This window comes from Ursus maritimus, unplaced genomic scaffold (genome assembly GCF_017311325.1).
Source record: "Ursus maritimus isolate PB19 unplaced genomic scaffold, ASM1731132v1 scaffold_6, whole genome shotgun sequence".
Taxonomy (NCBI): domain Eukaryota; kingdom Metazoa; phylum Chordata; class Mammalia; order Carnivora; family Ursidae; genus Ursus; species Ursus maritimus.
Genome location: NW_024426774.1, coordinates 71,405,737 through 71,423,393, shown reverse-complemented (window position 1 = coordinate 71,423,393; position 17,657 = coordinate 71,405,737). Strand labels below are relative to the sequence as shown.

Here is a 17,657-nt window from a genome sequence, read left to right as displayed (position 1 = left end):
ACACCGACGGAGAGAGAAGAGACCGAGGGGCAGAGCGGGCGGGCGGGCGGCGAGCGAGCGGCAGCCGAGAGCGGGGACGCGGGGAGCGCGGCCGGCGGGCGCCGGCGCCCGGGAGGTGGGGCCGCGCCGAGTCGCACTCCCGGCCCCGCCGCCGCCGCGCTGCGCACCGCCCGGTGCCGGCCTGCGCCCCGAGCCCGAGTGGCGGCCACCCCGACTCCCGAGCCCGCGCGGATGTGAGCTTCTGGGCTCCTGGCGCCTCCCGATCGCCGACCGCCGCGCCGCGCGGCTTCGCCCAGGAGGAGGCGGCCGGGCTGGCTGTGTGGCTTGTGGATTTTTAAAAATTTGGCTCCGAGGAGGACCATTTCCTCTCGACATGCATCCCTCCGGATAGACTGAACATCCCTCGATCCATCCCCCGCCCCGCGCGGTCAGAGGCAGGAGCTGGGTGTGCGAAGAGGATCCGGGTTGAAATCTGCGCCCCCGGTTCTCGTCCCCGCCCCGTCCCACATCCCCCTCCCCCTCCCGGAGTCGAAATTTCCCGGGGATTATGTTTCGGAAAGGTAGGTAACCGCCGGGCGCGGCGACCGCGTCCCCGCAGCCCGGACCCGGAGAGCCAGCGAGGCGGCGACACAGCCCCCGCGGCTTGCAGCGAAGCCGACAGCTCGTCTTCTTTCTGGAGGTGCTGCTGGTGGTAGGGGGGGGAGAGACTTGTTCCAAACACGGACGTCCCCCAGCTCTCCCCCCCTCCCTGTTTTCCGTTAGGAACCCGGCGAGGAAATACATGCACTCGCTGAGAATCGCCCGCGCCAGGGCGCAACGCTACAAGGTGTAGGGACAGTGTGGGGTGGGGTGAGAGGGGACCCAGGAGTCCCCGTGGCTCAGAGCGCCGGGGCGTCGGTTCTTCATTCCTGCCCTCGGGGCGGACGGAGTGACCCCGGCCCCCACTCCCCGCCCCGACCATGGTAGTGTTCAATGGCCTTCTTAAGATCAAAATCTGCGAGGCCGTGAGCTTGAAGCCCACAGCCTGGTCGCTGCGCCATGCGGTGGGACCCCGGCCGCAGACTTTCCTCCTGGACCCCTACATCGCCCTCAACGTGGACGACTCGCGCATCGGCCAAACGGCCACCAAGCAGAAGACCAACAGCCCGGCCTGGCACGATGAGTTCGTCACCGATGTGTGCAACGGGCGCAAGATCGAGCTGGCCGTCTTCCACGATGCCCCCATCGGCTACGACGACTTCGTGGCCAACTGCACCATCCAGTTTGAGGAGCTGCTGCAGAACGGGAGCCGGCACTTCGAGGACTGGGTGAGTCTGCCGCCTCCCGGTCCAGGAACCCAGCTGTGGGGTCCCGGGGAAGCACTCACGGCCTTGGCATTGGTCATGGGGCGCCGAGACTTATTGCCATCTGGGGTGTGTGTGTGTGTGTGTGTGTGTCTCAGTTGCCTAGGGGAAGCATACTCCATTTCGTAGTTGAGGAGAAGTAGGCACTGGGGCAACGAAGGAGGAAAGAGGGTAAGGCCCTCTGTCCCTCCGGACGAGGGGTGCGACAGGCAGCTCGGAAGCTGGGAGAGCCCCTAGCCACTGGTGCTGAAGGTTGGCAGAGAAGCCGGCGCCTCCCGCAGGCGCGTGGTGGGCTGGCTGTGTGTGATTGTGTGTGGGTGGGTTCCTCCGTCCTTGGAGAGGCACGTGGAGACCTAGACTGAAGGGTTCTTGCACGTCCTGGCTTTGTCCTGCGTAGCCAAGTGAGGAGCTGCTTTATTTTTCCCTCCGGGAGGAAGCTAGCCTGTTTCTATTCTGTTGCATGGTGGTTAGCTCATCTTCTGACACACGGGGAGAAAAATGTGTTCTCGACGATGTCTCCTCCAGGGTCCCAGAAACATAAGCCAAGCTTGTTTTGCCCCATGCAACGCCTGTGCGTCCAGAATGAGTGTTGAATCTTTAAAAATGGTTCTGCTTGCAAGAAATTGGAAGTCAGTGCTTTGAATCCTACATAAAGTTACATGATTTCCCTGTGTTGATTTTCAAGATACTGTGCAATGAGATACTATTGCTAAGTCTGACATAGAGTTAATTGATTACACTGTCAAAATATTAGGGACTTGGAAATAGGCCGTCCTTGTCCGGGTACTGTAAACCAAATGCATTCAACCTTGGCACCCAAAGAAGCAGGGAGAATGAACCTTCTTTAAGCTCGTTTTGGAAGGAAGGCGTTAAATTAGGAAGTGGATTTCGGTGTTTTCTGATTAGCTACATGTTTCCACCAAGAGCAGGTGTGGCTCTGCGTGCATATGTTTTCAGGGTTCTTGGGTCGACACAAAAAGAGGTATCTCATGGAGAAACATAAAGGAATCCCCTTCTAATGATTGAAAACAGACCACTTCATGATTGTCCTTGGGTCAGGAGCTGTATATGAACCATCTTGGCATGTCACCTTACATATTTTTTTTAAAGGAGATGGAGTCTTAGACAAAAATAGGAAAAAGCCTTTTCTTTCTACGCTCATGCTGTGATGTAGTCTGCCCAAAACCATGGTTACAGGGCTTACAGGGAAGCTCCAACAAACCATTCCAGCTACAACCCTGGGAGATTCACGGCTTACACTTTGGGGACCAGGCAAACCTTTATGGAATTCCAGAGAACAGAGCACCGTTCCATTCTGTTTCATTCCCCGATGCCCCTTCCTTCTGCCTGCCTCCCACCACCAGAGTTCCCACTCACTCCTCATTTCCTTTCCACACATGGGTTCTTGGACTCAGGAAAATAGTGTATATCTGAGGGGGAGCTGAAGGGATAACTAATTTCAGGGTCAGACCTTAACACTAAAAACCTGTGGTTTTTGAAGTTGTTGTTTTAGAACAGGAAGAGGACCAAAAAAATATGAGTATAGTCGTGAGGCCACGGGGCCTTTACTGTGTATGCAGATGAGGGAGGTAGGGTGAGGCAGAGAGCAGGTGGGATGAACAGTAAAGCTGCTTTAGCCACAGAACACCTGGCAGTTGGAGGGAGAGATGTCCGAGTGTGTCTGGTGATGCTTTGCTGGGGCAGTTCCGAACCCTGGGTGCATCAGGGCGCCATCCCCACTTTTGAGCACTTTCAGTGAAGCATGCCCTGGGCACCAGCCTTGCCTGGTCATTATTCTCTAAGCTGCTCAAATTCATGTTGGACTTGGCCCTAGACCAGATCACCTAGTGCAGAGGCAGGTTTTAAAGGCAGAGAAGCCGAGTGGGTACCCAAGTTCACATGGCACACCCAGGGGGACTGGAAATAGGGCCCATACTTCCTATTGCCCACGGCTTGCCTGGTGGAGAACAGAGTCCCCCAGCCCTGCCAGTCTGACTCTCCCTGCAGATGCGTGTGCTGTGTTCCTGATGTTTTCACTGTACCCAATAATATAAAGTGCTTTCAAAATCATATCTTCTTTGTCTCATAGCAAGTGTGAATTAGGTACAACAGGTATTGGATAGATTACAACAAAACAAAACAACATCTTGAGCTACAGAAAGGCCAAAGTCACAAAATGAATTAAGTAGTGGAGCTGGTTCTGTTTGCTCACCTAGCATTGCTTTCACTGGAGGATGCTGTGGCCGCTCTGGCTCCTCCGGAAGGGCAGGCAGGTGGGGGTGCATCAGTGGAGGGGGCTGGCCCTTGGAAACAGAGAGGTTCACCTGGGCTGACTGAAGTCCCCATTCCTGTCAGTGAGAGGACACCCACAGAATCACACCTTTGGGCAGCATTTCCCAGGCTCCGGGGCTCTGTGCTCTTTACCTGGCAGTGATGAAGAGATACACCCTTTCTCGGGTGTGGCTGAGAAACCTGGCCTGAAGTCAGGAGATGTGGAGGGCATGGAACAGCTGCTTCCCTCATTGATGTGGCCAGTTTCATTCAACTGCGCGAATGTACTCCCCCAGTTCCTGTTTGTGCTCAGGCCCAACCAGGGAAGTTTAGCCCTCTAGGTAAACCAGAGGTAAAGGAGACTGTGGGTGACCCCCAGGGGGCTTCCATTTCACTAGGGAAGTGACACTAAATAGATATATGCAGATACTTAAGTAGCAGTTAGATTCTAAATGAGTGGGACCAGAAGTAGTTACACGACTTCAAAAAGGAAGTGTGCTGGGAGAGCTGGAAGAATCTGGATGGTTCCTCGAAGGAGGCATGGATTGGGCGTGAGGTGAAGGGTAACATTTAAAGAGGTATTTACAGGAGGAGACAGCGTTCCATGGATACAGACACTGTGGGAATAAAGGCAGAGAAGGCCTGTGGTTAGCAGTGAGGAAACAGAAGCATGGCCAAAAGTGAGGGTGCCTGTCAGCAAGGCCCAGGCAGGATAACATTTCCCAAATTTAAAACTTTTATCTGAGCACCACTTCTGCTATTATTTACGTAAAATTTTTAAACATTGATTCTCTTCTTTTCCACGCAATCTCCGGTATGCATGAAGTCACCAGTTGGGATATTGTACTTAAAATTTTTCTTCTTTCACATTAAAATAGACATGTGTCCTCTAAAATAAAAAGGAAGGATGTTCATCTCAGGTGCCTCTTAAAACCATTAGTGATACGGGGGGCCACACTTTGGAAACACTGGAGTAGGAAAAAGTTTAGAAAACTGAGTGGATTCTAGAATGTTTAAAAGCCAGGCTGAGGTAATTATTCTCCAGATAATGAGAGACGTATCAGTTGTGATGACAAAGGGGGTTGTTTTAGAGAAAGCTCATTACGGGGAGATGGGAAGATCTCACTTATACTGAAAGCAGAATCCCATTAAACACTATTGCTGCCACTCGTTTTCCGGGAACAAGATATTAATGCTGCTCTGACTTGAGTGTGCATAAGAATCACTTGGGTGGGGTGTTAAAAATACAGATCTGTCCACCACCTTTTCATTCTGGAGTTTAGGACAAGCGCTAGGAATCCTTATGTGTAACAAGTGCTCCTTGAGAGAATTTGACCATGCTTCGAGAAACATTAGAGTAGGATAGAAATTGTGGGCAGGGGAGGGCTCCAGATTATTAATGTATGAAGACTTTGTACACAGGAATGTCCTGAGATTTTATAGTAGACCTTTGTAATTCCTCCAGCAAGATTTACAAGCCTAGCTGTGTAAAGGAGAGGTATTGGAGTTCATTAGAAGCGGACGCCCCATGAATGCTGGATGGAGCTGCTTTGCCTTTAGGACAGATGGTGGGAGCGTGGTAGATGGCAGGGAGGGTACATGGAGTCCACACGTGACAGCTGGCTGCTCCTGTTCACAGCCTGGAGTTTGCTGTGTGGTCACCTCACTAGCGTGTATGCTGAGCTCTGCTCTCCCCGGTTCCATGACCCCCGCCTCTGAAGACATCTTTGTGCCACTCCCATGCTCCACTCACAATGCAGCAGTCAGGACAAAAATGACATTTTCTGAGAGGTGGTTCAGCCCAGAGCTTAAGGGCAGAGCTCTGAAGCCAGGCTCCTTGGGTTTGAATCCTGCCTCTGCCGCCAACCCCACTTGTGACCTTTACAGAGCTATTTAACCTGTGTTCCTGTTTCCTGTTTCTTTCTCTGTAAGAAGTGGGTGATAGTAACCATATCTGCCTCTAACAAAAGAGGTTGTTGAGGGGATGAAAGGACTCACTACGTGGAAAATGCACGGACCAAAACCTGCTCTCAGCGGGAGCTCGGTGAATGTTTAGCTACTACAGTTAGGATTACGTCCTCTAAACCAACCATGGGACTGGCCCTAGAGAGAGTTCTTTATTGACTTGATTATTATACAGGACCTAAAGAAGCCAAGTTTTTCATCATCCTTAAAGTGTTTATTTTCCGTTGGGTAGTCTCATTTGGCAAGGAATGGGATGCTAATGTTTCTGTTTCCTATTTCCCCAATAGCTCATTGACAGACTTTCTCAAAATTATCCCACCCTGCTGACTCTGTGAGATAGGCCTATACTGTTGTTGAAGAGGTAAGGCTCATGGACTGTTATTCTTTGTTGGCCCCAGAATCCCTTGGGGGAGAATGTTACAGGGTCGAGGCCAAGGCCAAGCCCGTGTTGGTTCAGATGCTGATGCTCTGGGAGGAGCCTGAGGCCACGTGCTGTGGTTAAACAGGCCCCTGCTGAGTCTCATCCTGAGGGTGGCTAGAGTACACCTTGATATACACTGCCTGAAGGCATAGGTCTGCCTGTAGGACTTCTGCAGGGAAATCTTAGAAGATCTCAGAAACCTTTTATTATCATTTAAATGGGTGAGGTGGGAGGGGTCTAGAAAGGGATGTGGAAGGAAGGACTGGGAATGGCCATATCTCCCTTTGTGTGCACCTGTCCCTTGAATTTGTCCACCAGCAGCTGGGGTTCCAGGATCTCTCCATACTCGACTCCCCACAGTCTCCAGTAATACTTACCATCTAATTAAATATGGCTCCCCTTGATACATGATTGGTTATTTAACAACTACCCCGAGGCTTAGTTCTTGTCCCAGTGCTATCACGGAAAGCCACTTGGCTCTGCAGTTAAAGAGCCTTGGGTCTCCTGAGCAGTCATACCTTGTCTATCTGTTCTGTTTCCCCTCTCTGTGTCTTTGACCAGCAGCAGATTTAGTGATTATTTGAGACTCTCAGTTCCCTACTTCTTCCAGTGGGCCCCTGTCTCTCAGATCTATGGGTTCTAACTGCATGATGCATCTACCACTCTCGAGGCAGGTGACCTAGGCTCTTGATGCCTGTTTCTTCATCTGTAAAATGGGAATATAATAGTTCTTATAATAGTTCGACAACCTCTTTCGGTTGTTGTGAGAAGTAAGGGAGTCTATGTAAAGTTCTTAGCAAAAGGCCGGGCCACTGTACATTCTAACAATTTTATTAATATTTGAAGAGTTATATGTGTGTATTCATAGTTTGAGAATCTTAAATCAGAACATATGGTCCAGTGATATTTTTCTCTTTGACTTGTGAATGTATTTATAAGAAAAGTCTCACAGTCTAAAAATAAAGTTAATTTAGTTACACTTAACAATTGCCTTTTTGAAAATATTAGAATCTCTTGACATGAGATTGTTTTGAAAAGTCTAGGAGTTGTGTGGCCACTACAGCCAAAGGTTAATTATTTATTGAAGCGTATGACCAATTGAAAATAGGGATATTTGGGAGCTGCTGTTTTGGTTTCACTGTACCAGTTTCATCTAGTTTCATGGATTTAAATGCATTCTCAAATGCTGTTGCCTCTAAATTCCTAATTCCAGCCCATATGGCTATTGCTTCAGAACTCATATATGTGACTGCCTCTGGTCATTGTCATTTGATGGTGCAAGGGCATCTCAAACTCTGTTATGTCAAAAACTGTATATCTTATGTCCCTCCTTCCCAATCTAAGCCTCCCATAGTCTTCCCTATCTCAAGAAATGGCAACTGCATCCTTCTGGTTGCCCAGGCCAGAAACCGTGAGAAGCCATTCTTGATGCCCATCATTCTCACACCCCCATATCCAGTCCAACAGCAGCATCTGTTGATTTCAAAATAATCCGAGATCTGATCATCTTTGCATATTTCTGCTGACATCACTCTGGTCCAAGACCTTATCATCTCATACCTGGATTATTTCAACAGCCTCCTAATTGGTTCCCAACTGCCTCAACTTCGTCAGCTTATGTCACTCAGTTCACATATCTCTTGGTGAAACCCACGTCCTTATAGTCTACAAGGCCAACATGGTCAGGCTCCTCTTATGACCTCTCTGACCCTACATCACCTGCTACTCTTCCCCTTCACTCCTTTCCCCGCCATATTGACCCACCTTCCCCCCTTAACATATTCACCGTGTTCCTACTTCAGTCTTTGCACTGGCCATTCCGTCTTTCTGGAATGCTCCTTTCCTAGATACTCTCATGGTTCAAGTCTTTACGTTCTCAGTAAGGCCTTCTCTGTCAAGCCTATTTAAAATTTCACCCTTGGGGTGCCTAAGTGGCTCAATTGGTTCAGCATCTGCCTTTGGCTCAGGTAATGACCCCAGAGTCCTGGGATCAAGCCCCTCATCGGGCTCCCTGCTGGGTGGAGAGCCTGCTTCTCCCTCTCCCTCTGTTGCTCTCCCTGCTTGTGCTCTCTCTCTCTCTTTGTCAAATAAATAAAATCTTTAAAAATAAACTAAAATAAACTTTCACCCTTTATCTTGATGCTTTATATACTTTCCTGCTTTAGTTTTACTCTTCTCTCTATCTTGTATATTTTTCTTCTTTATCTTTATTATCTGTCTTTAGCGCCAGAACAGAGTTTCTGTAAATGCATAGGTTTTTGTTCACTGTTCTGCTCTTGGCACCCCGAGACAGTTCCTGGTCCCTTGTTGAATGACTGAATGAATTTAAGTAAACAAGCGTGTATTCCCCTATCACCTACTGTGGTAAGACCAGAGTTGTGTGTGGTATCATTCCTGCCTCCAAGGAGTATGAAATCTAGCTGGGAAGACCAGTATGCTAAGCCGTTGAAGGAATTCCCTAACCAGTCTTTCTGTACAGTTGAAAGAAGTGACAAAAAGGCAGAAGAAAGTGGTATTTTATAAAAATCGACAGAATTCCTTGAAAATGTTCTTATGGGAGAATGCCTGTTATTTCCGGGTGGCAATTTGCACTAAGCTGAAGCATTTCGGTCACGTCTGGGGTTTCTAAGAGTAGGAATTGTAAACGTTCTGGGTGCCCAGGGCCTGTGCAAGGTGCTGTGGGAAGGGGAGAAGAAAAAAGGCCCGCTTGTCCTCCCTTTGCAGGGCCTTAGATACAAAACCCTTGGTAATTGGCACCAAGGAGAAATGAAATTTTAAATTCCAGTGCCTGGACCGCAGTGCTGGAGCTCGTTGAAGCATATGCAGACAAAGCTTCCATGGCTTTACTTAGACTAAAAGAACTCCAGAGCAGGCCCGCAGTATTTTACATAAATAAAAGCTACACTTGGCAAAACATTATATTTCTCTCCAAGTTCCTCCGGGTATATACGCACTGGTTAAGTAATTACAATCTATTATAATGCTAATCAGCAGGATCGCACCTGTTTGAAATCTAGTTTTCTGGCGGAAACCATGGGAAGTGGCCAAAAGCCTGTACTGTGCTGGGATTGCAGAGGGGACAGGAACACTCTGTCGTCACGTCAGCTTGCCCGCCACTAAACAGAATGGAAACTCCAGAGGGAATATGATTGAGCCCCATAATATCATGCCTGGCAGGAAGGGGAGAAGCACAGTCTCTTACCGAATCCAGGCACAGAAATGAGAACCTCCCCTGCTCACGCCCTCCCCGTCCCCTCTACTTCACCTTGAAGTCTCAGAGAGGTAGTTTTTTAAGCTAGTGAAAAAGTCACCTTTATTTTCCAGCAAGGAGTAAACTCATTGAGCTAATGATCCCAGGAGGTAGATCAGATTCAAGATATGATCAAGTTCAAGAAGGGTTTAGGAAAATCATGGCAGGTGAACCCGTAATTAATTATTGAGGAAAAACATAGACTTTGATTTTGCCTATATGTCCTTCTTGAGTAGATTTGTTTGTTTTCAAACTCTAGGATCTCTTTTTTCTTTTAATATTTTTTTATTATATTATGTTAGTCACAGTACAGTACATCCCTGGTTTCTGATGTAAAGTTTGGTGATTCATTACTTGCGTGTAACACCCAGTGCACCATGCAATACGTGCCCTCCTTACTACCCATCACCAGTCTATCCCATTCCCCCCCCTCCCCTCTGAAGCCCTCAGTTTGTATCCCAGAGTCCATAGTCTCTCATGCTTCATTCCCCCTTCTGATTACCCCCCCTTTCTTTATCCCTTTCTTCCCCTACCTATCTTCCTAGTTCTTATGTTCTATAGATGAGAGAAATCATATGATAATTGTCTTTCTCTGCTTGACTTATTTCACTTAGCATTATCTCCTCCAGTGCCGTCCATGTTTCAGCAAATGTTGAGAACTCGTTCTTTCTGATAGCTGAGTAATATTCCCTTGTATATATGGACCACAACTTCTTAATCCAGTCATCTGTTGAAGGGCATCTCGGTTCCTTCCATGATTTAGCTATCGTGGACAATGCTGCTATGATCATTGGGGTGCATATGGCCCTTCTCTTCACTACGTCTGTATCTTTGGGGTAAATACCCAGTAGTGCAATGCCTGGGTCATAGGGTAGCTCAATTTTTAACTTTTTATGGGACCTCCACACTGTTTTCCAGAGTGGCTGTACCAACTTGCATTCCTACCCACAATGTAGGAGGCATCCCCTTTCTCCACATCCTCTCCAGCAATTGTTGTTTCTTGCCTTGTCTATTTTTGCCATTCTAACTGGCGTAAGGTGGTATCTCAGTGTGGTTTTGATTTGAATTTCCTTGATGGCTAATGATTTTGAACATTTTTTCATGTGTCTGTTAGCCATTTGTATGTCTTCATTGGAAAAGTGTCTGTTCATATCTTCTGCCCATTTTTTGATTTGTTTATTTGTTTCTCGTGTATTGAGTTTGAGAAGTTCTTTGTAGATCTTGGATACCAGTCCTTTATCTGTAGTGTCATTTGCAAATATATTCTCCCATTCCGTGGGCTGCCTCTTAGTTTTTCTGACTGTTTCCTTGGCTGTGCAGAAACTTTTAATCTTGATGAAGTCCCATAAATTCATTTTATCTTTTGTTTCTCTTGCCTTTGGGGATGTGTCATGAAAAAGGTTGCTTTGGCCGATGTCGTAGAGGTTGCTGCCTATGTTCTCCTCTAGAATTTTGATGGATTCCTGTCTCACATCGAGGTCTTTCATCCATTTGGAGTTTATTTTTGTGTATGGTGTGAGAGAGTGGTCAAGTTTCATTCTTTTGCATGTAGCTGTCCAATTTTCCCAGCACCATTTATTGAAGAGACTGTCTTTTTCCCACCGGATGTTTTTTCCTGCTTTATCAAATATTAGTTGCCCAAAGAGCCGAGGGTCCATTTCTGGGCTCTCTATTCTGTTCCATTGGTCTATGTGTCTGTTTTTGTGCCAGTACCATGCTGTCTTTGTGATCACAGCTTTGTAGTACAGCTCGAAATCCGGCATTGTGATGCCCCCAGCTTTGTTTTTCCTTTTCAACAGTTCCTTGGAGATTCGGGGCCTTTTCTGTTTCCATACAAATTTAAGGACTATTTGTTCCAGTTCTTTGAAAAATGTCCTCGGTATTTTGATCGGGATAGCATTGAAAGTGTAGATTGCTCTGGGTAGCATGGACATTTTAACTATGTTAATTCTTCCAATCCATGAGCATGGAATATCTTTCCATCTTTTTATGTCTTCCTCAATGTCTTTCAAGAGTGATTTATAGTTTCTAGAATATAGGTCCTTTACGTCTCTGGTTAAGTTAATTCCAAGGTAACGTATGGTTTTTGGTGGATTTCGAGCTGTACTACAAAGCTGTGATCACAAAGACAGCATGGTACCAGCACAAAAACAGACACATAGACCAATGGAACAGAATAGAGAACCCAGAAACGGACCCTCGGCTCTTTGGGCAACTAATCTTTGATAAAGCAGGAAAAAACATCCGGTGGAAAAAAAGACAGACTCTAGGATCTCTTAATGCCAGGGACATTGCCCCAGACAGATGTCTGCATCTTCTGAGGAGAAGTGTCTTCCTCCCAGTGGCTCACCAAGCGGAGAGTACGAGCCCTCAGGAAGTACGTGTACCAATCACTGATCTGTTGGTTGAATGAAAGTCTGCCTTTGGGATCTGTCTTGGAGAAGTTCACATAGGCAGCACTCTTTAATCAGACTAACTTAGATTCTGCTCTTCTTAGAAGTTCACCATCCCGGGACGCCTGGGTGGCTCAGTTGGTGAAGCGGCTGCCTTTGGCTCAGGTCATGATCCCAGTGTCCTAGGATAGAGCTGCTTCTCCCTCTGCTTGCTCTGCCGGCCGCTCCCCTGGCTTGTGGTCTCTCTTTCTCTGACAAATAATTAAATAAAATCTTTTTTAAAAAAGTTGACCGTCCAGTACAGTGCTGAAAAGAAAGATGGTGGAACACACAAAAGATTCTAACCAGTGGACAAAATGGTTTGTTCATTCATTGCTCCAGCCATCCTTTCATCCATTTAGCAAACATTTATTGAATACCTTATATGCCAGGTGCCATGCCAGGAGCTGTTCTCGTGGCGCAGATGATCTGGTAGGAGACACAATGCTAATCAATAAGTAACATAAATATTCTGGTGTATAAAATTAATTAAGAAGGAGAGCTTGTTACAAGGCTTTCTGAGCCTGGGGACACCTTTTTAGAGTTGGACTGGGTAATCCTCCCCCCCACCCCGGGAAACTTATTGACTAGGGAGTCAGGAACCTCCTATTAATCAGTGGTGTTGGACCTTAGATTCCACATCTGTGAAAGCAGGAGAGGTAGCAGAGGTAGCATAAGATACCCTTAGGTAAGACCTCTGTTAACAATGATTCTGACTGCCTGGGCTGTCTGCATTTTGGGCCTTGACTTCGCTCGACCTAGCACTTGATGATATTTTATCTTTATTGTTTTCCATGAAGCTGAGTCTTGTATCTCTGAAAAGCTGTCAGCTTCTGCTTTTTTCCCTCCTTATCTTTCTTTATTACTGTGATCAAGATCACAAAGCCATTTTTGATAGCTTGCTTCTTTACCTAGTGTTCAAGGCCCACAGAAATACATTTATTTTTTATTTATTTATTTTTTTAGTGGGGGGAGAGGCGGCAGGAGAGGGAGAGAGAGAATTTTAAGCAGGCTTCACACTGGGTGTAGACACGGGATGAATTCCCCAGTGAATTCCCAGTGTTGGTCTTGCACAGGGCTTGATCTCACAACCCTGAGATCATGACCTATGCTGAAATCAAGAGTCGGGCACTTAACTGACTGAGCCACCCAGGCACCCCTACATTTATTTTTTAAATGGAGCCCTCTGTCTGTATCATTGAGCCACTCAAAGGATATTCTAGAAACAAACAAGCAAACAGAATTTCTGGAATGCAGAGCCTATGAACCCACCTCCCGACGTTTTAGATGAATGATTATCTAAACCATTTTGGGCAGCTGAGAGAATCATCAATCAGCCACAAAGGATGGAACATGTAATTGACCAGTATTTGCCAGAGTATCTTTCAAAGAGTAGGAGCCTTCTAATATTCTTAGGTTGCTGTGATCAAAGAGGTTGGGAAATATTATGGAGTCAAATGCAGATTGATATATTAAAGACTCCAAGATGGCTGGTAGCAAAGGGATTTGCACACCTGTGTGTGTGTAACCACAAATTTCCCAAACTGATTCATCATAGAATGCTTTTATTTGTGAAATATTATTAGCACCATAGAACTAGTGTTTTGTGGACATATTTTGAAAAACATTATAATTAGAAAAAAAAGGAATGGACCTTCCTCAAGTGGACCATTTGGGAATTTGAGATTAACACCCTTTTATGAAATAGTGAAGTTGAAGAACGGTGGAAATTCACTGGAGAGGGAGATTAATGTGGATTCTACTAGTTGGCAAAGGCTTCTTCATAAGATTTTGAGCCAGGCCTTATAGAATATGGAATCTGAATAGACAGGGAAGGGAACCCTTCTAAGTTGGAAGAAGAGTGTAAAAAATGTCGGGCAAGTGGTTTTTAGCATTTTGGGTGATAAGAGCAGTCAGGAAACCAATGAGATTAAAGCAGGAATGCAATCCAAAAATAATTGCTTCATTAAAACACACACACGCATATACACCCACCCCCCCAAAAAAACCAACAAGCTATCCAAAGAAAGGGAAGAGTGGATAGAATGGACATTCAGTCATTAATCCATCCATCCATCTAGCCAGCCAGCCATTCAACAAATATATAATAAACACTTTCTGTGTTCTAGGAATTTTGCCTGGGGCAAGGTGTTAAACAGAATCACTATGATCTACTGAACTCTTTGTTATCAAGGGAATCTATCCTGAGGGCTAACCCCAATCTCCCATGCTTATTTCTAGCTAATATTCTTCGTTTATTTCTTGATAGGCCTGATAGGAACGAAGAATAGCTTTGTAGCATCCTTTGTGTCACTGAGTGGTGGCTTGTCTGAAAGTAGTGTGGGCTTTGGAGTCAGTTCTGGGTTGAATTCTAGTTTTATCAATTGTGGCTACATGATGTTCTGGGGAAATTCTTTAACTCACCTATACCACTCCCTTCATCAGTAAAATGGGAATAATAGCTATCTTGTAGCGTTATTATAATGACCAATGAAATATGAAAAAGTGCCTGGCTTCTAGCAACTTCTCAGTAAATAGTAATTTATTATTGGTAATTATTTGCATTCAATATTTTTTTATTTGATAGAGGTAAAATTGTGCTATTGTTGGAAGATTTCATTCAGTAATGGCCAACTGAGGAGTTTCAAGTGAAACCTTTTCCAATCCCTACTTCCCTCCCTCTCTGAAGTGAGCTAGCAACAGGACTTCCAGGTTTGCCAGAGTCCAGGTGTGCAGACCTAGAACCTCCTTGGCCCGTCTCAGGCGGCCCCTGGCGTGGGAAGCACAGGGAACATAGATTACCTGCCGTGGGGCTGGCTGGCTTTGGTCTGGATGGATGGACCTACCTGATAAACTGCTCCCTCTAGAATTTTTAAAAAAGCAGACTCAGTGTTGCATTTTAACCTGAACATCACCTGCATTTGCTTGTGGGCCTAATGGGGGTAACTGAGGTTCAAGGATTTTTTTACCCTCCATTTTGCTGTGGTCCAGATGTACATCCCATTTCTCCGGGCCAAAGCATCTGATTTCGTTTTCCTACCGTGTGTCTCTTCTCTAAGCCCGCCCTCTAACGGAATGCACACCTATTGCTCTATTCTGGCCTGAGAGTTGGTAGTGCACAAAGGTACTCCACTGAGAGGGCAGGACTTTGCTTTTGACCAGGATATCAGAATTGCTCCGGAGTAACAGGAGTTGAAGGATAGCCAGCCTTGAAAAGATTACTCTATGCTTGTAAGGAATCATACATTCCTTTGTTAATTTTCTGTTAAGATCCTTGGTTTTTAAGCTCAGATTTCATTTTAGATACTTGACATTGAAGTCACAGAACCGCATGTAGCAGAGAGCCCCTCTGACCTTCCTGAGGGATCCGTTCTCAGAACCTGCCTGTTCTTCTCCTCTCCAACTATCTGAGTCCTTTTCTTCCTTCAAAACTTTCTTCAGAATTCACCCAAGAGCAGGGGGTCTGGTTCTTCTATTTTGTAGCTTTGTGACTTTGTGACAGTTCACTTAACCTCCTCAAACTTTTGTTTCGTTGTTTATGAAAAGGGTGAGGAAATGTCACCCTTCTTAGGTTGTAGGGTTGTTGGCAGGAATGAATAAGGTCCATGTAGGTGCAGGTTCTTGGGCTTGTAAGCATTAAGCATTAACTCTGTGTCCTGAGCGTCTGTTGAAGTAGGTACAAAAGTTTGTTGGGCACCCAAGCTCCTTAGTCTGTATCCTTTGCTCCCCCAGGACTCTGTCCTATTTCTGTTAGGTGCCCAGAGTTGCCAGATGAAGTACAGGATGCCCAGTTAAACTGAACTTCAGATAAACAACAAATGCTTTCCTGCTATAGGTATGTCCTAAATATTGCATGGGACATACTTAAACTTATACTTACGTACTTCCACTAACTAAGTATTCATTGTCTGAAATTCAGATTTAACTGGGCATCCTGTCTTTTCATTTGCTAAAGCTGGGCCTCTGTGTTCCCCCAGCCCCAGTGACAAAGCATGCCCAGGAAAGCATACGTTTGGCATTTCTTTGTCCCGCTGAAGGCAGAGGAGGGACATTTGCAATCACTTTAAAATGGAAGCCTTAGCCCCTTGTTAAAATAATTCCAACATTAGCCAGAAGTAGGGAACGTTTTTCTGATGAACAACCCCTTTCAAGAACCCGTAGACTCATGGAGGTGGCCTCCTGCCTTAACACTTGAAGTCTGGTCTACCCCACTGGCCTGTTATGTATGTCAGGACCCCACAGCTTCTCCTTTTCCCACATTGAATCAGAGAGCTCAGTTCACAGGAAGTTCAAGTCCCCGGCCAGGATCACCTGGCTGTTTTAAAAGTTGTTTTTTATTTTTATTTATTTTGTATTTTAGAAATGAATAGCTCACTTAAGTTTCAGGTGCCTGAGTACTAATTCATGATGATAGCTTTAGAGTTCATTTTCATAGCTTTATTAGCCTGGTTCTCTGGAAGCCAGGGGATTTATGTAAGCGTTGTGCAGTGGCCCTAAGTACCCTTTTGGGGTGCTCAGAACCAATTGTCTCCCCCACCCCCACTGACTTATAGGATGGAGTCTAGCCTCATCACCCCACCAGGTATTCCGGCCCTGCGTGGCTTGCATACCTCCCCTTTGCCCTCCCCCATTTTTCTGCCATGTGGATCCTGCATCCTCCATGCTGGGAACCTCCTCCGTGGGAGCTTGTTTCTCTCATCCGTGTCCATTTTTTCTGGGTGCTCTAATCCCTGCATGTCCATATTCCTGGAACACTAGGAATACAAACCACCTCTTCAAGTCTCCCTCCTTCTTGGGCCTCTCTCCAGCCTACAGCTCTTTTGGCCTTTGGAATCCTGGTAACATTTACTGTTTGTGTCCTCCATTTACAATTATTGATGTCTAGTGTTGATGGTCAGATACTCTCTGTTCTCTTACGGAGGCAGAAAAGGTCCCAGAGAGGAAGAACTCATGCCAGTTTGTGCTAACACTTGGCATATTGCCTCGCACATGACAGATGCCTGATTGGTTAAATAAATTTTAACATTAAATTATAATAGTATCTACCTAAATAGTAGGTGTTCTGTAGATATTTCTTCTGGACTAGTCTCCTTCCTTCCGTGACAGAGAAGAATGTATTATTTAAAAAATTACACACAGGGGCGCCTGAGTGGTTCAGTCAGTTAAGTGTTCAACTCTTGATTTCAGCTTAGGTCATGATCTCAGGGTCTTGGGATCAAGCCCTGTGTTGGGCTCTGTGCTGCCCATGGCGCCTGCTTGGGATTCTCTCTCTCCCTCTGCCCCTCCCCCTGCTCTCTCTCAAAAAAAAAAAATCACACACACATCTGTATGTTATTTTTAAACAGGAAAAGGCAAGGGAGGGTACTGACATATGGCATGGACTTTTATCTTTTACCTTTATTTCAGCATTATTTAAAAAAATCAATAAACTTTGCTTTTTTTAGAGTAGTTTTGGGTTTATAAAAAATTGAGCAGAAAGTACAGAGAGTTCCCATATACCCCCTCATTCACACACACAGTTTCCCCATTATTGCAGTTGACCCGTGGACAATGAGAGGGGTTGGGGTGCTGACCCCTGTCCAGTTGAAAATCCGAGTATAACTTTTGACTCCCAAAAACTGTACTAGTAGCCTGTTGTTGACTGGAAGCTTTACCAAACACATAAACGTAGATTAAAACATATCTTGTATGTTACATATATATTATATACTGTATTCTTGCAATAAAGAAAGCTAGAGGAAAGAAAATGTTATGAAGAAAATCATGGGTAAGAGAAAATGCATTTATAGTACTGTATTTATCCAAAAAAATCTGTCTATAAGTGGACCTGCACAGTTGAAACCCGTGTCGTTAAAAGGTCAAGTGTATGTATATATATTTGACTTTTAAGAAGAGGCGAAAAAGATGCAGCACCAGCTACTGCATATTGAAGCAGGTGGCATCGCGGTTAATGCAAAGACTTTGCACTAGAGGGA

At 45.8% G+C, this 17,657-nt stretch overlaps 1 protein-coding gene across 1 annotated transcript in view; it reads left to right on the top strand.

Moving 5' to 3' along the window:
- The first annotated feature begins 405 nt into the window (after positions 1-405).
- The window catches only part of PRKCE (protein kinase C epsilon), a 512,271-nt gene continuing 495,019 nt past the window's right edge, over positions 406-17,657 (top strand). The window contains exon 1 of the mRNA XM_040623514.1: positions 406-1,307. Coding sequence (XP_040479448.1) covers positions 960-1,307 — 348 coding nt within the window. The 5' untranslated portion in view covers positions 406-959. The remainder of the gene's footprint in view (positions 1,308-17,657) is intronic.